This window comes from Mytilus trossulus, chromosome 2, assembly GCF_036588685.1.
Source record: "Mytilus trossulus isolate FHL-02 chromosome 2, PNRI_Mtr1.1.1.hap1, whole genome shotgun sequence".
NCBI lineage: Eukaryota > Metazoa > Mollusca > Bivalvia > Mytilida > Mytilidae > Mytilus > Mytilus trossulus.
Window position 1 is genome coordinate 79,849,410 of NC_086374.1, and position 22,918 is coordinate 79,872,327.

The 22,918-nt window shown below is 32.1% G+C and overlaps 2 protein-coding genes across 2 annotated transcripts in view; one reads left to right on the forward strand and one right to left on the reverse strand.

Annotated features, from left to right (window-relative positions):
* Positions 1–22,918, forward strand: part of LOC134708083 (RNA-binding protein 33-like) — a 60,985-nt gene that overhangs the window by 32,738 nt on the left and 5,329 nt on the right. The window contains exons 9-15 of the mRNA XM_063568380.1: positions 7,590–7,707; positions 15,361–15,835; positions 16,700–16,898; positions 17,331–17,466; positions 18,191–19,035; positions 19,346–19,453; positions 20,592–20,674. Of these exons, the coding sequence (XP_063424450.1) occupies positions 7,590–7,707; positions 15,361–15,835; positions 16,700–16,898; positions 17,331–17,466; positions 18,191–19,035; positions 19,346–19,453; positions 20,592–20,674 (1,964 nt within the window). The remainder of the gene's footprint in view (positions 1–7,589; positions 7,708–15,360; positions 15,836–16,699; positions 16,899–17,330; positions 17,467–18,190; positions 19,036–19,345; positions 19,454–20,591; positions 20,675–22,918) is intronic.
* On the reverse strand, positions 5–6,162 carry LOC134708626 (uncharacterized). The gene is made up of 4 exons (XM_063569273.1): positions 5,829–6,162; positions 1,941–2,149; positions 1,580–1,726; positions 5–1,173 (listed from the first exon to the last, which is right to left on the reverse strand). Exons 1-4 carry the CDS (start codon positions 6,016–6,018, stop codon positions 718–720), a joined length of 1,002 nt encoding a protein of 333 aa, XP_063425343.1. The 5' UTR covers positions 6,019–6,162; the 3' UTR covers positions 5–717.

Below are 22,918 nucleotides of genomic sequence, written 5' to 3' on the forward strand. Positions count from 1 at the left end.
TATATATTTTATATGGATACACTCATGCACATGTAAAAAGTGTTCAATGTATTTTTATCATTTAACTAAAGGTTCTTGAAAGTTAACTAGGCTACTTGCAACAAATACTAATTGATTGGCAATTGGAGACAATGACAAAGGTATATTTCCACTCAATAACTTAAATTTTTTCACACGTTCTATGACACGTTCAACATGTATACGAGCTTTGGCTATTCGTCTTGTAGTTAACTCTTCTTGAGCAGTAAACTTTGTTCTTTTTCCTAGAAATGGTGGTATATTCAAGAAGGCTTGGCGTTTGAGAAGCAGGTCCTTTATTGTAAATCCCCTATCTGCAAGAACCAAATCACCTGGGTTGATATAGTCTAAAAAACCACTTTGCTCAATAATTGCTCGGTCACTTATTGAGCCCTCAAATAAGTCTGAGACATAAACAATTGATCCGTTAGGTGCTATACCAATCAAACATTTATAGGTATGATGGTTCTTGTACGAGGAATATAAATTGCCTTGTCTCTTGAAATCTCTTGGCATTTGTACAAAGAATTCAGTGCAATCTATTGTGCAACGTATATTTTTAAAAGTTTTAAATACTTTTGGTAATCCAACTTTAAAATGCTGTCGTTCTGGAAACATGTCATGTCTCAACTCATTAAAATGACAATACAGTAGCTGAATCCATGTTGTAAAAACTATGCTAACTGTAGAAGATGCAATTCAGAAAAAGTGTGAAATAGTATCGATGCTGTAACCCCTTCTTAGTCTTACTAAAGTCAGAAATAACTCATTTTTTGGTTCAAGTTTTCTGTTTCCTTTCCTTGAACTTTCTTTTGCATCATTTTTCCCATCCCAGTATGTTAAATTGTAAACACTAGTGCCAAGAAAGTTAAATAGAATGCAAAACTGAGCATATGTTAATCCTGTGAATAATTTCATTTTAACATCATTGTCTTTAATTGCCTTTAATGATAGGGTGGTGTCATTTTGTTCATTTGGCTGATCATTCTGTCTACTTTCACAATTTCGCATTTGGTTTTTTAAAATCATGTTTTCAATTTTGGCGTTTAAAACTTCTTTTTCGTATATTGTTTGCACTTCTTTGTCATTTGTCTGTACATCAACAGTTTGTGACGATGCATCTGTAACAGGGCAAAGTACTAGCAATGATGTTTCCTGAAATATAATATTCTACATTTGTATATATAATTAATTTACAAAATTGTACATGTATATGAAAAAAAATATTTCTACTATTTTATATGCTTTATTTAATAACTGATTTTCCTGTAATAATTGTTGTTAACTGGAATTGAAACAATAATATAAGGAGAAGCACTAATTTGCACATGTAGATATTAACATGTAATATATTACAATGTATGTAACTAATTTAAAACAAAATTCTAGCCACAAGTGTGTGCAGAGGAGAGATTTTACCATTTCTAAGATTACGTGCACTATTGTAATAAACATTTTAAATAAATCAAACTTAATTCATGAATTATTTTGAGTTTTTAAGGGATTGTGTTTCATTGATTTTTTTCTGTCAACTGGCTCAATAAAACATCTAAATACTTACATGTACATGTGTTGTCTCAGGAAAGTTATTTAAATCATTGGACAGGTCAAGTAAACCTTCAGCAGCAGATTTAATATCCTTCTTTGAAATTTTTATTGGCTTTCTCCTTGGTGTAGGCGCTTTCCTTTTGCGTTCAAACCTTTCAACCTGTGTAGAATACAAAGATCTAGAGTGTAAATATATTTTTGGTTTAAATTCAATTTAAACAATAAACAGGAAAAGTATCATTCACTGTTATGAATAAGCTAAATTTGCAGTGAATAGCTTAATCTGAATTAATTTTGAGTGAATCTTATAATTTCAAAAGCTTTCCATATAAAAAGAACATGTATGTTGAAGAAAAGGGGGATGTAAAACTAACCTGTTCATCTGTGTGTAAAAGTGCTGGGATTGGATCAGGATTTTCAGCCGTAGGACCACTTTCTCCTACAAAATGCTTGCTGCATATATATGTGGAACGTTTGATTTTATCCACGTTGAAATCATTACCGGGTCGACCACAAGCTTTGATCCATTTTAGACAGGTTTCCCTACGAGTCGTCAGTTGAACGGCAAACGATTTAATGGCTTCTAAGGTCAAGACATTGGTCACGTGGTAAAAGGTCAGAGTTTACGATTTTTTGGTAAACGTGCACGCCTCGTGGTTTTTGGACTCGTATTGTCTTATTTGTACTCGTACATTAATAAAAACCAAAGAGTTCAATTCTAGATTGAATAAGCTTCCTTATTTTATATAATTATCATTTAAAAGTGTTGTTAAAATGTTATAAATTCACGAGTGAAGTGAAACTTTTTTTCTGAAAATTTGCGTAGGTCCACGGAAAATCCTTTATAATTCCTCAAATGGGTTTGGTAACGTGTTGAGGGGTATAAAATATGAAGTAAAACCATTTTTTGCTTCTTATTTTACTATATCATATCACAAAAACCCCGGATACGCAATTGTGTCAGATTATTCGTTGCGAAGCGGAGATCAAAGGGAGATAACTCGGTACGCGCATCGTAGGATATTGCAAGTTCACAACAGTAAATTCGAGTAAAATTAATGATTGCAGATATATTTCGAAGATTTCTTCAGTAAATTTTCAATATTCCATGTTCCTCTACTGTTGTAACATTAAAATAGTCATGGAAAGGTTGAATATGACATTTTTTCAAGTACTTTACAGGTTATTGAACACTTCCAAAGAAGAAAATTCTGAACTTGAACTTATTGTATTTTCTCAAACACCCTTTTGGTAGATAGAAGGATACAAGAGGGGTTTATCAGTTGTCAGTAGAACCTGTGTTACAATAGAATTGAACTTTTCATTGCATGAAAGCAAACTGAATATGGAAACAAAGGACATATAGTCTTTAAAATTGTGAACATTTATACTTTTGAATGAAAATAATATGAATTTGCAGTGGACAGAAGTACATGTACAATGCTTGTTTTATTGTACCTGCTTTAAGATACAGTGGTGGATCCTAGGGGTTCTGGTGACCTCCTCTTTTTATGGAAGATTAATGCATTTGAATTCAGGGATCATATAATTAACTCTCCTTTTTATCCTAGGTTGAGAATACCACCACTTATGTTTAAAATTGTCTGGATTCACCCTGAGATAAGAACCTTTATAAGATGTACAAGTTATGTTGCTTGTCTTAATCAAGAGAAAATATCTGAACCCAAAGAACCAGAAAGGGATTTAGAACATAATAATCAACACAAAGATAACTAAGCAAAAGCTGTATTGCAACCTGATATCATGCAGTTCTCACCATAATTCCTATTATATGTATTATTTCAAATTTTGCTTTAATTTTCTTCTTTTTATATTTGAATTCAAAAGTCCTGCAACCGACTGTTGAGTGCATTCAATTAAATTATTGATTGAATAATAAGCTATAAAGCTGACCAGTAAATAAAGTTTGAAAATGCTTTGTTGAAATACAATAGTGGTATTATATCATGAAATATACTGAATCAACTTCAAATTTAATCCAAATTCATACCTACCTGCTCTAAAATGCATAATCAATTGAAAAACAAAAACCTGAGAATACTACAATGTATACAATAGAGATTGCATGGACACTTCCCATGTTATAGTAGTCATAGACAAAAATAAAACTGACTTAAATAAAGTATGTTCATGTTTTTTTGTAAAAAGGACAACAATAAGATATTTATTATTCTGATATCAGAAATAATCTCATAGTATCAAATAAGAATGTCAGTTCTTTTAATTGAGATAATCAATTTAATCACATTATTTACTTTTATAAAAAAAAACTCATGATATTATCTGTATTTACAACCATGAACTATATAAAAGCTTGTCAACATCTCACTTACTTCAAATGCTTTTAAAATTAACCTGTTAGTACTAAAATAAAGAGATGTGGTATAAGACATGTAAGATAAGATAAGATATTTTATTCTAATTAAAAGGCCATGAAGAGCAAAGTAATGTGTTACAATGATTTATATAATTGACACAATAATGTTGATATAAATCAGATAAACATGAATATAACCAACTCCATTCTTAGATGTTAAACCACAGCCAGACCAGGGCCACACATATATATTAGAAAAAAAGGGTATAACAATTATATCTTCTATTATCATGATTATTAAACAGGCAAATATTCTCAAAGTCTTAATTAAATCAATATCTGTACTGTATTTATAGTTTTCTGAGTGCAAAACATTTATTTTAAATTGCAACATTTTTCAATACCTCTAGATTTACTTGAATAAAATGCCAATTAAATTTTGCACTTGTGCTAAACATTTCAAATTTTTTACAACTTATTATTCTATCATTAAATTCTTTTCTTTAAATGTTATAAAGGTGAAACTGACATTTAAATATGGTATAATTGCCAATAAGATAACAGTCAAGAAACTTATCACCAGAGTCCAATTAAGTGCCTGTTAGCAGTGACAGTTAAATTACAAGTCACTTTACATACATCAACAATGAATAAATTCCATTGTTTTCAGGCAAATGAGGAAAATAAGAGTACCAATAGCTTTTGTCTTACTACATGTACAAGAGAATATAATAGAAATGATAATATAAATAAGGAAATATCAGAGACAAAAAAGACAGGACTTAGCCATTGGACTATATGTAAAGTATTCCCTTACTAATCCTTGGAGGAGCTGCTGTATACTTAATAGAAAAAAATATGTTGAGGATTTGGCCCCATCAAATAGGATTTTAGACATTTAATACATAATAATGTCAATTGCAATCTGTTCTATTTGTTCCAATGTATAATGAGTATAAAATTTTATACCTAGGGTGGGAATTAAACGTCTTAAATCCATGCATGTTTATTTACTCTATTGTTCTTTGTGTACATAAAATGTACATGTATATGAAATATATCAAATGCAAAAAAAATGCTGTAATGTAAATATGGTAATTTGTAAACATCATATTACACCCTCACTATTTAAAGACCTAGTAAAGGAAGACCCTGCACCTCGCTAGACCTGTTTCTTAGACAAGATGTATTATATAACTCTTAAAAGTATAACACGATAAAGGTTATTGCTAAGTATATAGTAACATCGACGTGCAATTCAGATAAAGCAAACTGTCAAACATAAACAATCTACCACGTGTTTGTCGACTGTACTTGAATTCAAAACGACCCATCAGGACTTATTTACACGAATTTTTGCTAAAGCAGACAGTTAAATATGTCTGTTTACCTTATGAGGTCTGTAAAGAATGGATTTGGTGGTATGACTTGTGTATGCATGGAAATATAATGAAGAAAACATTGATTTTTACCGTAACTTTTGAATACACAACATTCCCAAGGTATCCCCACAAAACACATGGCTACTTTGTAACGATGGCTGGTAACGTATAGCCACTTTCTAACGGCAAATCTAATTGGATGATCTCCAAAGATCAATAATAAAATTGCTAATAAATGATTGGATATGAAATTGTGTCAGATTATAAATAGAGGAAAAAATGTAAACATTGAAATCCGCCATTTTGACGTAGGAAACAAACTAATTTTCAATCTTCGATTAAAGGACATTGCGCTAATTGCCAGCGTATCATGCATAACCAGTCATCTGCAAATATAACTTTCAATATGTTTTTTACACTTACTTTTCTATGTTTTAGTTAATTTTATGTTTTAATTTACTACAGAACGGGACATCGTTCTCAAAGATGCCGTAGAAAAAAATATAGGTGGCGCTGTTTGTGGGCGTAAACCTTTTACATACGGGTCCTTTTTGTGTCGACAAATTGACCTTTAACTGTCAGATTTAGGCGTTTGCCTTCCAACTTAGGGAAAGGGATAAAAAACACATCTTTCATTTCTTCTCGATGTCTGTACCTAGTATCACTATTACATGTTCCATAGCAACAATGTTTATTTCCTTCAGATTTTGATTGCTGCGGTAATTCATCCATTTAATTAGTCGGAAAGAAGAAAAATATATCAATGAAATTTGCCTCATGCAAAGCGTTGTTTACAATGGCTTGCATGACATCCGGGAACTTTACCTGTGATGTCATTCTAAAAATAGCTTTGTAATCTATTATTAGTTCAACCGATCTTTGCTATTTTCATAAAATTTGTAAATTTTTACCAACATTTTCCACTCAAACTACACGACCAAGTTCATTATAGATAGAGATAATTGTGAGCAGCAAGAATGTTCAGTAAAGGAAGATGTACAAACACATCACAATCACCTAAACACAATTTTGTCATGAACTGTCTGCTACCTTTGATTAATTCATATATGCCAAGGTGAGCAACACAGGCTCTTTAGAGCCAGCCTCTAGTTTATTTATATTCTAAAAACACACACACAATAAATAAACTACAAGCATGCAAGTGGAATTTCAAAAATGAATCAAAATAAATGCTAAAAAATGTATTCCATAAAAATAATATTTATCATAGCATTTCCAAATTAGCTGTAGAAATCCTAAAGAAAATTAAATTTATATATTATTTAAATGCATTTTTAGAGTAAAAATTTTTCATTAAAAAAACCTTGTCTGAGAATATTTTGTAGACAAGAATATAAAATGTATTTAGTGCAGAGGATATGGAAATTAAATAATCTTGACCAGCTAACCATCTGTGTTCATTTGATAACATCAGTGGACACCAACTGTGAATGAAGCACTTAACGTACATGTAATCATTTAATTGCTTGTATAAACAATCAATTTTTAATACATGGTATCAATGTTGAATATCAGGGAAAATCTGGGCTGTTCTCTTAATTATGTAATCATTAAACTTTTCATTTCATCAATGGAAGGCTTACATGGTGGGAACTTTGCTCTTTGGGATAGGAAACTATAAATAACTTAAATAGTTAGTAAGCCTGCCATTGGTGACCTACAATGTTTTGTTCACTGACACTATACATTTACAAAAGTCTTTGCATACCACTCAGACACAAATAACAAACAACCACCTCTTTAAACTACAGGGAGTTATACACCTAATGAGTTTAGAAAGATAAGAGACTACAGAAATTAAATATGAGACTTACTATTATACATATACATACAACAGGTTTGAATAAAATTTTAATATAGTGTGTTTAACATTTTAATATATTGTGCCTAACTTTAAAAAAAATGGGTTTATCATTTTGATATATTGTTACAGTTTTTGTTACTTTATAATGATGTTTTTATGAGATTTTATAGAATAAATTATTTTATTTTTATTAACTTTCTTTATAAATACAACTATTTCTTCATTTCAGTAATTATGTAGAATCCCTGACGTTTTTTCTAGTGATTATACATAATCTCTGAAAATTTCAGGGATTCTACATAATCACTAAACTAGTCAGTGATTCTACATAATCTCTGAAAATTTCAGGGATTCTACATAATCACTGATTATATAAATACAAATTCACTGTAACATATCCACAGTTATTGCCCAGACTGAGATAGTTCTGTTATATAATAAACATACCATAACTAAACATATCTTGTTTATTTTGTAGATGGACTCCTATAGACATGATAGATCTTCTTATAACCAGGGTCCTCCACTCCCACAACATCATCATCCACCACCTCATCATCAGTTTGGACATCCACCAGCATCACAGCCATATCCAGGTATTATTTAATTCTTTTATTATGTTTTTAGCTCACCCTGCGTCCGGCGTTAACTTTTACAAAAATCTTCTCCTCTGAAACTACCAGGCCAAATTTAACCAAACTTGGCCACAATCATCATTGGGGTATCTAGTTTAAAAATTGTGTCCAGTGACCCGGCCAACAAATCAAGATGGCTGCCATGGCTAAAAATAGAACAAAGGGGTAAAATACAGTTTTTGGCTTATAACTCAAAAACCAAAGCATTTAAAGCAAATCTGATTGGATTCAAATTGTTTATCAGGTTAATATCTATCTGCCCTGAAATTTTCAGATGAATTGGATCATCGGTTGTTAGGTTGCTGCCCCTGAATTGGTAATTTTGAGGAAATTTTGCTGTTTTTTGTTATTATCTTGAATATTATTATAGATAGAGATACACTGTAGACAGCAATAATGTTCAGCAAAGTAAGATCTACAAATAAGTCTGCATGATCAAAATGGTCAGTTGACCACTTTAGGAGTTATTGCCCTTTATGGTCAATTTTTAACCATTTTTCGTAAATCTTTTAGAAAAATCTTCTCCTCTGAAACTACTGGGCAAAATTAATTGAAACTTGGCCACAATCATCTTTGGCGTATCTAGTTTAAAAAATGTGTCCACTAACTCGTCCAACCAACCAAGATGGCCGCCATGGCTAAAAATAGAACATGGGGGTAAAATGCAGTTTTTGGCTTATAACTCAAAAACCAAAGCATTAAGAGCAAATCTGACAGGCAGTAAAATTGTTGATCAGGTCAAGATCTATCTGCCCTGGAATTTTCAGATGAATTGGATCATCGGTTGTTAGGTTGCTGCCCCTGAATTGGTAATTTTGAGGAAATTTTGCTGTTTTTTGTTATTATCTTGAATATTATTATAGATAGAGATAAACTGTAAACAGCAATAATGTACAGCAAAATAAGAACTAAAAATAAGTCTACATGACCAAAATAGTCATTTGACCCCCTAAGGAGTTATTGCCCTTCATAGTCAATTTTTAACAATTTTCACAAAATTTGTAAATTTTCACTATCATTTTCCACAGAAACTACTGTTATAGATAGAGATAATTGTAAGCAGCAAAAATGTTTAGTAAAGTAAGATCTTCAAACACATCACCATCACCAAAACAAAATTTTTTCATGAATCATCTGTGTACAATGTTTAATTTTAACATAGACGAAGGTGAGCCACACAGGCTCTTTAGAGCCTCTAGTTAATTCTTAAACTCACTTGAAAATCGCTGTAAAAAGTCTCACAAAGGAGTAACCACTTGCATAAGTCAAGTGCCATTTTTTATCCAGCAAACAAATGTATGTGATTTTTTTTATACGACCGCAATTTTTTTTAATTTTTGCTGTCGTATATCGGTATCACATCATCGGTTTCGTCCGATGACGGATGGTTTCTGGATAATAACTTTAGTATAAGTGAAAATAAATTTTTAAAAAATAAACAATGTTTATAACCACAAAAGGAAGGTTGGGATTGATATTGGAGGTTATGGTCCCATCTGTTTAGGAATTAGGGGCCCAAAACATACCTTTATCTAGTTTCAGGACAATAAGTTGTGAAAAAGTATTTCAATTACTCTCAAACTGTACCACAATGTTCATAACATTAGGTAGAAGGTTGTTATTTATTGTAAGGGTTATTGGGCAAACAGTCTAGGAATTACGGGCCAAAATGGGCCAAAAAACAAGCATTTTTGAAGTTTCGGGACAATAAGCTATGTTTAACTGTATGAATCTCTCTGACATTGTACCTCAAGGTTCCATATAATGAAGGGAAGGCTTGGTGTCAGTTTGGGGTTAATATCCCTGAACTTTTAGGAATAAGGGGCCCAAAAAAGGGCCAAAAAGAAGCATTTTTCTAGTTTACAGACAATAACTTGTGTTAAAGTGTATGGATCTCTCTGAAATTATACTTCAAGGTTTCTTACTACAAAGGAAAGGCTGGAATTCAGTTTTGGGGTTCTTGCACCAAGGGGGGTTTCAATAAGTGAGGGGCCAAAAAAGGGGCCCAAATAAGTATTTTTGTAGTTTCAGTCAATAACTTGTGTTTAATTGAGAAATCTCTCTGAAATTATACCACAAGTTTCCATACTACAAAGGGATGGTTACAGGGGTAATGGATCAAATTATTAAGCAATTAGGGGCAAAAAAGGGGGGAAACAAGGATTTTTCTGGTCAAATACAATTTACATGCGTCTGGCGTATATATGTCCCGGGGGGGGGGGGGGGGGGGGGCACTTCAAACTTTTTTAGGTAGGGGTGAGCAGCTGAGACATCAAGTACCCCACCCTTTTCATATATTTTGTTTATCAAAAATATATACCTTGTCATATATTAATGAACAAAAAACAGACCTATAGATATATTTGGATAATTTTCATCTTCTGATACATTAGAGTTTACAAGAATTTTGAGGTCCCGCTCATTTTACGTTTTTGTTTAGAAGCAACGCAGTCGCAATAATCACACATTGCTTTTCCAATAAATTCTTCACTCTTCTTTTTGCCAGTGCTATTTGCCCCTTTTATAACTTTAATTATGAAGAAATTTCAATTTGAAAAGACAATAGATAATGTTTTATCAGATAATTGTAGTAACACTTCAGATAGTATCACTTTTACTGAGTTTACATTAATTAAAAACTGATTTGTCGTTCCCGCTAGAAGGATGCTGACACTATGCTATGGAATTTCTTCTAATGTTTCATGTATGCAAACCTTTCAATGTTAATTAGGTGGAAATGTCAAAATGATTGGATTTATTGCTCCTATATCTAACCTCAGTGGAAATACCACATTGAATAAATAGAGTTTAATTGGTTTGACAAATAGCTGATGCATTTACGACTGTGGTTTAACTGCATTAAAAATAAACAGGAACATTAGATTAGTTTCAGATACTTATAATATATATCCAGCAAGTGATAATATCAACCTATTGATATATTTAATCTGAATTTCTCACCCTTTTCATATATCATGAAGCATGAAATAGTGACCTATTCCAGCGGCTCATCCCTACCAGTCATTACATAGGAAGTGCCCCCCCCCCCCCCCCCCCAGATATATGTTACAGTGAATTTGTATAATCAGGGATTATGTAGAATCCCTAATTTTTCAGGGAATATGTAGAATCACTAAAATCATTAGTAATTATACATAATCCCTGAAAATTACCAGTGATTTTACATAATCCAGTCCAGCATCTATGCCCGAGAAAACACATCAAAATGATGCTGGGCTTATCATCAGCATCACTTAGAAAATACCATAAATACAAATTAAACTGTCATTTCAATTAAAATTTGCAAGTTGACAGAAACCACATGTTTTGTTAACCTGATTTTGAAGTGATAATTGTTGACCAAATGTATTAATAGTAAATACACATCAATGATTCTTAATTGTGTCCTATTTAATAAATTATGTGTTAAGTTCATTAAAAAAAAGGTATAATTTGAATTTTGAAGCTGAAATAGAAAATGTCATTTAACAGAAATTAACAACCACTTTCATGTTTGAAATATTTTTTTATATCTTTAATGTACATGCAAATTATGACCAACATGAACAAACAATGAAATTGAATTATTATACATAAACTAATAAAAATATATCATATATATATGGCATAAAAAGTTAACAATGATAAACCATATTTTTCTTTGAATAAAAACAAGGTGAAAATGAAAAATTGATTGATTGCTTAATTTAATGTGCTTATTGTCCAGCAACACATATTACATTCATATTAAGTATAAAAACATCTTTTACAATGTAAATGAACAATTGAAATAAATACCCAACTAATACTAAAAATGTTTTCAAAGATTTAGGAATACCCTATTGCTGACAAAAATGCAAATTTTTAAATTGTAATAATATTGATAATTCTATGTAAAGGCAAAACATAGATCTTGCATTTTAACTTGTTGTTTTATCTGGTTATTTCTATACTTGAGTGGTTATCAAAAATTTACACGCTTAGCTTTTGTTTTAAACATCTGTTTTGAAGCAATATTATCTGTCCCTAATCAGTTGTTGATGACAGATTTATGTATCTACTTAACCATTTTATAATTGAGAGAAGATATGAAATTTACCCTGTGTAGGGCTTAGTTTGAAGACTGTAATCACTGAACATTTTAATAATTATTCTACAAATTCCCTAATATGATTTCAGGGATTATGAATAATTTAATGGTCCTTTGTTTAATAAACAAAATTAATATAGACAAATTATAATTTCAAGTTTCTTTCATTTTCCTTGCCAGATGTAATAACTTAGCTTCTAAACACAGAGAATGATCTAAAAGATATAACCGACACAAGGTTTTGAGATATAGTTGAAGACTTCAAAATTACAAATATTAACCTTCTCTAACAATAGCTTCACATGTATTGTTTGTTTATTAAAAGCCATCATCGTCAAATGGATATTCATACTCTATTTGTAAATCCACAAGCATGTTATTTGTTATACATGTACATGTAAAGCAAATGGTAAAGTAGATTATGGAACAACTGTTTTGTGTGGGTTTTTTTTGTTCAAAAAACAATTTGCAAGAAATTCAAACTGTAAGAACTTACACATGTAGGCATCTAAATGTAAAGATAAACAGGCAGAACTTGGGATTGACAAATAGAACAAACCTTAAGAGGAAGCTTGCATATTCTCAAAGCAATTTGACAGGATATAAATGAAAAGGGAAACCCAAAAAACATAATGGCAATTCTTAAAAAAAGTCTAAATAGGGATTTTGCCTGACCACAAAACAATAATATCATTATCTTTCTTGCTCGAACTAATTCAAGGTTGAAATTTCCCATTTATTAATTTTATTTTATTTTTATTTATTTTTTTTGGGGGGGAGGGGGGTACCTTTGTATGTTTTTACTGAACTTTTTATTTCTCTTAGGTGCATTGTTAAAATCTGATTCGATATGTGCAGGAAAAGGATTTTTAAAATGTGGATATTGTGGTAAACACAAATTTAAAATGTGAAGCATATTATTTTAATGTATTGTGTTTCATATTTTAATATAGTGTGCCTAACTTTAAAAAAAAAATGGGTTTATCATTTTGATATATTGTTACAATTTTTTTTACTTTATTATAATGTTTTTATATGATTTTATAGAATAAAATATTTTATTTTTATTAACTTTCTTTATAAAAACAACTATTTCTTCATATCAGTTATTATGTAGAATCCCTGACGTTTTTTCTAGTGATTATACATAATCTCTGAAAATTTCAGGGATTCTACATAATCCCTGAAAATTTCAGGGATTCTACATAATCACTGATTATACAAATTCACTGTAACCTTTATACAAAATTAAATCCTGGTATGATCTATGATGAGTTTCTTTAGACAATTTAGAAGCAGTGTAAGGGAGGTAATCCAATTGCAATTAAAATTTAAAGAATAATGTAAAATATATGTTTGATTACTTGATGACCTCCCTTACACTGCTTGATCATTATGTTAAAGAAAGTGATAATTGTCTTGAGATGTGTAGCTGTAAATTTTATTTTTAGAAGTTACCGTTAATTAATATTAATTTTAACCTTGACTAAGTTATTTTATATTTTAATACTTTTAATATGATGTATTTAGATGGGTAGTTATTTTTGCCAACTTCATTAGAAATTTGAATTTAGATTATTTTTGAAATAAAGGATTGGGGGAGGTGAAAAAAAATTGGGAGGGGTGGGGGTAAAAAATTTCTCATTTCGGATTTCAGAAATTATTCAAATATATTATTTTTTTTATATTCAACAGCATAGTTCATTTGACCAAATTCAGGGCTGTATCAAGCTTGAATGTTGTGTCTATACTTGCCCCAAGTATTCAGGGTTCAACCTCTGCGATCATATAAGGCTGCACCCTACAGACCATCTGGTTTCGCAATGAAAATGTTTGTTTCTGACTAGCACTTCAATAATTGTGTCCCATCTTGGACAATCAACCTTCAAATAAATAATTTTTATAATTATATCTCATATCTTAATCACTAAAACTGTATGCTGTAAAACTATATATAGATTTCTTCCATTTTTAGCTCACCTGGCCCGAAGGGCCAAGTGAGCTTTTCTCATCACTTGGCGTCCGTCGTCTGTCGTCGTCCGTCGTCGTCGTCCTGCGTCCGGCGTTAACTTTTACAAAAATCTTCTCCTCTGAAACTACTGGGCCAAATTTAACCAAACTTGGCCACAATCATCATTGAGGAATCTAGTTTGAAAATTGTGTCCGGTGACCCTGCCAACCAACCAAGATGGCCGCCATGGCTAAAAATAGAACATAGGGGTAAAATGCAGTTTTTGGCTTATAACTCAAAAACCAAAGCATTTAGACCAAATCTGACAGGCAGTAAAATTGATTATCAGGTTAAGATCTATCTGCTTCAAAATTTTCAGATGAATCTGACATTCCGTTGTTAGGTTGCTGCCCCTGAATCAGTAATTTTAAGGAAATTTTGCTGTTTTTGGTTATTATCTTGAATATTATTACAGATAGAGAAAAACTGTAAACAGCAATAATGTTCAGCAAAGTAAGATCTACAAATAAGTCAACATGACCAAAATGGTCAGTTGACCACTGTAGGAGTTATTGCCCTTTATAGTCAATTTTTAACCATTTTTCGTAAATCTTAGTTATCTTTTAGAAAAATCTTCTTCTCTGAAACTACTGGGCCAAATTAATTGAAACTTGGCCACAATCATCTTTGGGGTATTTAGTATAAAAATTGTGTCCGGTAACTCGGCCAACCAACCAAATTGGCGGCCATGGCTAAAAATAGAACATGGGGGTAAAATGCAGTTTTTGGCTTATAACCCAAAAAACAAAGCATTAAGAGCAAATCTGACGGAGGTAAAATTGTTGATCAGGTCAAGATCTATCTGCCCTAGAATTTTCAGATGAATTGGATCATCGGTTGTTAGGTTGCTGCCCCTAAATTGGTAATTTTGAGGAAATTTTGCTGTTTTTTTGTTATTATCTTGAATATTATTATAGATAGAGATAAACTGTAAACAGCAATAATGTACAGTAAAGTAAGAACTAAAAATAAGTCAACATGACCAAAATAGTCAAATGACCCCCTGAGGAGTTATTGCCCTTCATAGTCATTTTTTAACAATTTTCACAAAATTTGTAGATTTTCACTAACATTTTCCACAGAAACTACTGTTATAGATAGAGATAATTGTAAGCAGCAAAAATGTTTATTAAAGTAAGATCTTCAAAAACATCACCATCACCAAAACACAATTTTGTCATGAATTCATTTGTGTACAATGTTTAATATTAACATAGACCAAGGTGAGCGACACAGGCTCTTTAGAGCCTCTAGTTGTGTATGTACAGTATTCCCGCCTATACGACACCTGAGTATTCAAACATACTGATTGAATCGACAAATTTTCAATGTCCCAATATATGCCTATACTTGCAGAGTATTCCGACACCCTACTTAATCCAACATTTTTTCTGATCCCCCAGTGTCACAGGTCATACTATATATTAAAAAAAATTAAAATTAAATGTAAGCAGTTAACTTTCTATGTAGTTACTTTTCAGTTAGCTTATCAAAAAATTCGATCATTTTTCAGGTCCACCTAGATTTCAGCAACCACAAGATTCCAGACCTTTGTATGGTGGACCACCACCTCATGTAAATTCAGGAAATTTTGGGGGATCTCAGCCACACCCACATGAGCATCCTCCTTACCATCGTGGACCCCCAGGGCCAAACTTTCCACATGATATACCTCCAAGACCTGATGAATTTCGTGGAAATCATTTTGACCGCCATAGGCACGGCAGTCCAGGTCCAAGACATTTTGATCAACATGGCCCTATGGAGCCTCCACGGCCAAATCCATTTTTACAGGAGCAACGGTTCCAGCCTCAACCAAGAATGCATCAACAACCTCCAACAAGAATGCATCAACCAAATCAGCCACGAATGCATCAACAGGTACAGCCACGAATGCCTCATCAACCTAGAAATAATATTAGACCACAAAGACAACCTTTAATGAGTAGCCATAGACCTTTGAATGGACAACAGACCCCAAATAACAGGTACATGAATACATGAAAAATTTGAAAAACTGTGTCTATCATCTAACTCTTTTATTCTATTGTGTAGTAATTTTGGAAACAGACCATGACTAGTATGCTCATGATTAGAAATGATCAATTTAAACAGGGTTGAACTATAACAAAAGTCAGATAACCAAGAACTAAACACTTTATATATTTTACACTTTTGTGACGTGTAAAAATTGGTATTTATTTTTACCAGTATTGTTTGCAGATATAAATCTGAATCACCATGCAAAGCAAACGTGTATATACAAACCAGACAAGCAAGCTACGATTGATTAATTGTTGGTTGCTTAATGTCCATTGGCAAATAATTCATGCATATTCAGGACGAGAACAAGTTCACAATAAATACAATAGGTTGGTCTTGTCATAATAGAGACCATTTGGGATGATGATCAGGGAAATTTGGACTGCCACTGGAAAATGAGGGTAAATTGGATAGGGACAGAAATTTTGCCTTGCAACAGGCCATCTACGGACGCCCCACTTTGGCAAGCATTTTACTGCCTCTCGGGAGAAGACCAAGTGACCATATTTCTAATCCCACGTCACACTTGGGGTTGAAGCAAGCTATGTATTATAATAATCATTCCACTATTTCACTTTCATTAATAATTGAACAAGAAGCTAATGCCCTTGTAATTAAAAAAAAATAAAAATTTAACCACTACATACTTTGCACACTGTTGATAAAAAAAAATTAACCACTACATACTTTGCACACAGTTGATAAAAATTCTTAATTAATGTGTTTGCCTGGCTCAGTAAAAGTATTTAATTTAGGTCTTCTACTTCTACTCTTGGATGAAAAATCAATTTGTTCTATTTTTTTTCTAGATTTCAAGGACCTAGACCATCATTGCAACAACAGGCTGGTAACAAAGTTTTGCAGAAAGTAAAAAAAGAAGCTAGAATGAAGAAATTTGGAGCAATTCAGAATATACCTGTCATTGGTCGACAAACAATTAAAAGACCTTCATCAGAGGAAGAGAGCTCATCACCACCGAAGCAGCTTAAATCTGGAATAATGACAAAAGTATGTTCTTTTTAAATCCAATTGTTTATGATGAATAACCCTTATGGAATGTTATGAAACTTCGATGTAAGCTTTATAGTATTTGAAGAAAAAATTCGATTTTTTTTTATATTTTTCTCATAAATGACTTTAATAGTTTTTGGCAATCAAGATAACATTTTTTCACAGACAGCAGCAATCACAGGCGAGACATGGAGACCTGCTTCAGGTTAAAGTTTTTGGTCAAGCTAGATTTTGAAGAAAATGGAGTCCAATCAACTTGAAACTTTGTACACATGTTTCCTATGATATGATCTTCCTAATTTTAATGCCAAATTAGAGTTTTCCCCCCAATTTCATGGTCCACTGAACAAACAAAATGGTAGTGTCGGTTGAGCGTCCATGTTCTATGGACATTCTTGTTAATCTTAATTATTGAGCATATTTTACTAGGTTGAAGACGATTATTTGAAAAAGATAGCAGCTCAGAAGGAGATGAGGGCAGCCATTCAAAGGCAAAAGGAACTGAAAAGGCAGCAAACAGCAACCATAAGAAGGAAAGAGCTTGAAGAAAAACTAGCTAAACAAGGTAACTTTGACATCCCTTCTTTAAGCCTCTTAAAATGAAACTACCATTAACAAACCTCTGTGAACAGAATATATAGGAATCACACTTGTCCAGTCCATCTAATAATCTTGAAAGTGCACTTACTTTTAACTGTTTGATGGATGTAGTGGAGGTTTACTCAAAGATCAAATACAGCTGTGCATGTGGTCAAATAACTTTTGTAAATAAGGACGTAAATGCAAAGAATAGACTGTTCACTTAAAAATCAACAATAGTTATATAAGAGAAACTAAATTCAAAGTTTCAATTTATTAACCATACATCAAGTTGATTTTTATTATACCCCATTTATGGGCATTATGTTTTTTTGTCTGTGCAAATGAGGCATCCATGTTATAGGGACACATTCTTGTTTTTTATGTATATTAACAAATGTCCACATCAACAAATCTACTGCAAACTTTGTATGTTCTTCTTTTGTTAGAAATTTAGCAATGTTATACTTTATTGATTTGCAGTTTTCATTAGTTGGGTTGGAAACAAAGAATCTGAAGTTGTAAATGTTGCTGTGTAAATCAAGCCTATTGAAATATATTATCACATAGCAGGAGGGTATGTAATCTCTAAGTATGCTTTCAAAATAGTCATAAATCTATTCAGATGAGGTGGTCTTATTTTAGAACTTAATCATGAGTATTGTCATGTACGGATTTCACAATAATTATTTATGTAATATCTATTTCAGGGAAGGATATATCAGAGTTAGAAAGTGCTGATTCTGAGTCCTCTGACAGTGCATCACAGATCAGTACTACCAGTGTTGGTAGAGGTCAACCATTGAATAGGGGACAAGGTCAAAGAGGTCACCCTTCAAACAGAGGTCAGGTTCAATCAGCACAACCATCCAACCAAGGTCAATTTGCAAGAGGTAATCCTGGTGGACGTGGTCAGAGAGGACAGCAAAGAGGATTTCCTTCAAACAGAGGTCAAGCCCAGCAGCACCAAACTATTGAAGGTACAAGCTTTCAAGGTAATGGGAGAGGGAGAGGTGTACAGAGAGGTAGAGGAAATAATACAGGAAGGGGTGGACAACTTTTAAGACGAGGTCAGACAATGGAAGTTCATGGCAGTGGACCAGTCACTCTTTTGAAATCATACACAGTTACAAATGTCAATGAAAAAGGAGACATACCAGAAACAGGAGATAATTTTGTTGACAGGCGCACAGCTGTGGAGGTTATAGAAGATTTCAGACGTCAAAAGCAGTTAAAAGCACAGGAGGAAAGTGGAGCAAGTAATAGACAAGTAAAAGTGCCAACTGTGAAAAGAATGAAAAAAATTATAAGAACAAAGCGCAATGCACAAGGTGATATTCTGTCTCAGGAGACTGTTATGGTTCCTCTCACCCCAGAGGAAGAAGCTGCCGCGGAGGCAAAGTTTGCATCACAAACAATACCAACTCCTGTCATGCTCTCCCCACAGAAATCTCCACAGAGAGTTGTTGTGGCTAGTAATAGGGAAGTAGTGCTGGGAGATCAAGGTGGTAGTACAAGAACAGTTATAGCTTCAAGTCCTCCTGCTGGAATCACTGTAAGTAGAACTTCATTTAGAAATATACAGCTAGATTATTTTAGAGATATATATATATAGTAATAAATGATATTAATGATTAACTTCAAATGTAGCAAGATTTATCTATATTTTTATGTCAACGATATAAATAAAAATTATTTTTCCGATTTGAATATTTGTTTTACTTTATTACTGTTGTTGATATTTTTTCCTGATTTTTTTTAAAACTTGTATGTTCTTTCTCAATGAATAATCTTTTAATGATAGCATGAAATTATTAAAAATTTTGTTAGATCGGAAAATTTTGAGTTTTGTTCATTTATTACAGAGTTACCAAGGAGGAGATTCTAAAAGAACAGTGAGGATAGACAACTTATCTTTATCAACATCAGATAACACTATCAAATCCTTATGTGGCTGTGTAGGCCCGTTCCAGGTAAATTATTGTTCCATTGTTACATATCTTAATTATTTAACCAAACCATATGTAAGATAAAAGTCAATTTAAATTGAATTCTTTATAAAAAAATTAATAAAGAGGCAGCAGTTACGAATCAAAGAAAAATCAACAAAACAATGGCAAAAAAAGACATAGAAAACAATAGGGTGACATCATGAACCTTCCACCCAAATAGGGGATAATCCCCAGTGCTCTGGATGGGTTAGCAGATTCTGCTTCACATGTGGCATCTGTTGTGATTTCATAAGAAATCTGTCCAAACTGAATCTTGTGGTTATAAAAAAACCTTTTGAACTAGTCTTGTGTAAATAAGAGGTAAGATTGCAAGGTCAAAGATCAAAGCAGCAGGTGATGGGCAGAATTTTTTCTATGTTGATGATATCATTTGAACTGTACATTCAATCTTTACCAAACTTTGCTGTAAAATGCCAAGTTGAAGGGGGCCTGATATTTGGGCCAGAAGGTCAAATTCACTGTACTAACTAAAATTTTAGGAAAAGCTTTATTTCAAGACATCTTCTAAACATTAAATTATATCTTTACTAACCTTTTACCCAATAGTAAATGTCACAACACCTATAAATAGGCTGCAATTTTAAAGAAAAAGAAATTTGTAGACAATATTTATTGAACTTTTGTTACTGTAAGGTGAAAAGTCCACCTTGTGGTAAAAATATCTTTCTTTTTGAGGTCACTTATCAAAGGTTAGTCAAGGCAGTGATTGATAGACTTACAATTATAGTCGCCATCAGCTGAAATTCTTAGCAGGTATTGGTAAAAATAATCTAAACTATCAACCATGTTCACCCGTGATATATTTTTTTTACATTCCATTCATAAATCGCAAAAAGAAAAACCACTACTGACGTACCTTTTAAGTATTGCACTGTGATAATCCTGAGCTACTACTTTTAACGATAACCGTAACGAATTTCAGCTGACAGCGACTATAGGCAAATATTTGTCTATTCATCATTTGTCATAAATTATAAGCAGTCTTAATGGTCTCACAACAAATCTGCAAAAACAGTTCCCATTAAAAAAGCACTTTCTCATATATGTGGCAACTTGGCTTCTATGTTATTTTTATTCAATATAATTCTGTCAATTTCAGGGTTATCAGAGGGCTGGGAAATCTGCATTTATTGTATTCATGGATTCAAAGAACGCCTCAGAATTCAAAAATAAATATAACAGGTACCTATATATTTTATATAATATGTATGATAAAGTTAGATTTTTTAATCAAAAGTATGAACCTACTGCTATGGTTTAGAGACAAATAATTGTGTATACATGTACCACTTTTGAGATTTTGCATGATTAACTGAATGGAGCAATATAATCAAAACAATCCATATCATTTGATTATACTCCATATTTATCATGTTTATACAAATATTATTATTCTCATTTAATGAAAAGTAGTTAAAGGGATAATTCGCGATTTTTCACTTTTCATCTTATTATGTTCATAATACCATAAAAAACATATTCACCAAGTTTTATTAGCTCACCTGTCCCGAAGGGACAAGTGAGCTTATGCCATCACTTGGCGTCCGTCGTCGTCCGTCGTCTGTCGTCCGTCGTCGTCGTCTGTCGTCGTAAACTATTTCAAGAATCTTCTCCTCTGAAACTACTGGGCCAAATACTTTCAAACTTTAACTGAATGTTCCTTAGGGTATCTAATTTATAAATTGTATCCGAAGTTTTGATCTATCAACAAACATGGTCTCCATTGCTAAAAATAGAACATAGGGGTCAAATGCAGTTTTTGGCTTATAACTCAAAAACCAAAGCATTTAGAGCAAATCTGACATGGGGTAATATTGTTTATCAGGTCAAGATCTATCTGCCCTGAAATTTTCAGATGAATCAGACAACCCGTTGTTGGGTTGCTGCCCCTGAATTGGTAATTTTAAGGAAATTTTGCTGTTTTTGGTTATTATCTTGAATATTATTATAGATAGAAATAAACTGTAAACAGCAATAATGTTCAGCAAAGTAAGATCTTCAATTAAGTCAATTTGACCAAAATTGTCAATTGACCCCTTAAGGAGTTATTGCCCTTTAAAGACTTTTTTCACAATTTGTTCATCATGTTGACTTACTTTAAAAAATCTTCTCCTTTGAAACTGCTGTATCAATTTCAGCCAAACTTAGGCTAAATGAGTTTCAGAGTATCTAGTATAAATTTTATATTTTATTTCCTTGTATGTCAAGAAACATAGCTACTATGGCTAAAGTAGAACATAGGAGAAAATGATTATTTTTTTTGGCTTTTGAAGAAAATAGGACGATCCAAAAAACATTTAAATAAATTGATAAGCCAAAATAATCATTGATGAGAGATTTAACCAAAAGAATTAAGGTGAGTGATTCAGGCTCTTGAGAGCCTCTTGTTTTGATATGAAATCAAATAAAGGAGAAAATTGGGAATTATTAATTATATTTCTTGAAACTTCCTGACTTATATGACGTAGTTTAAGTCTTTGATGCATGCCGGGAGTGAAAATATCTCATTTAAGTCTTGTTCGTTAACCATCTAATAACGCGATTTAAAGTGCATCGACGACTTTTGGTGTACCTATTAACCAACGAAAAATAAGTGATAGCCATGCAACTTTTAAAATTAGATCGTGTGGATATTTTAAAACGAATTTTATTAATAAAATTAATTCATGCAATAGAACATTTTTATGATTTTTTCTACAAATACTTTAAACAAACAAATGAAATTGACATGATCAGTAGTGTAATAAAAATACAAGTTTGTATTCTGACCTTTTTGCTTCATTCCAGCAAACATTTTCACTTGCTTGTACGGTGGAAATAATATGTGTATTGTTTTGTGACACCTAAAGAATGTTGAGTGCGTTGGTTAACTCAAGGTAATTAAAGGATTAGCATTATGTAATTCTAATCCTTTGATCCTCATTCAGTGAAATCTAGGCGTCACGGTTTACTGGCTTGAAGGTGTGAACAACATTTCGTATGAATTGAAAACGGGAGTCAGTCAAAGTTTTAGACACAGAAATCAAGGACTTATATAGACGTCCCTGCAGAAATGTAAAAAAAAATAAAAATTAATTAACGGGAATAATAAGGTCGCACAATACCTGGATAGCTGTTGTATATTTTTATATTTAAATGAATTATGACTTTTGATTAATTCAGTAACGATAAAATTCTAATCATGAGTGTATGAACTAAAAATTGTACTATCTTAGATTAGGATCGGCCTTAAATATTCAAACAGATCATTAACAATTGCAATTATATAATTAAGTCCATCCAAAGTTATCTTTAATTACCTATTTAGGAATTAATGTTTTCATCAAAATATTTCAAATCTCACAACACACGAATACTTCAAATATTTCATAATTATTTTTTTTAAATTGACAGAAAATTTAAGAATCTTTTTGGAATGGAATCGAA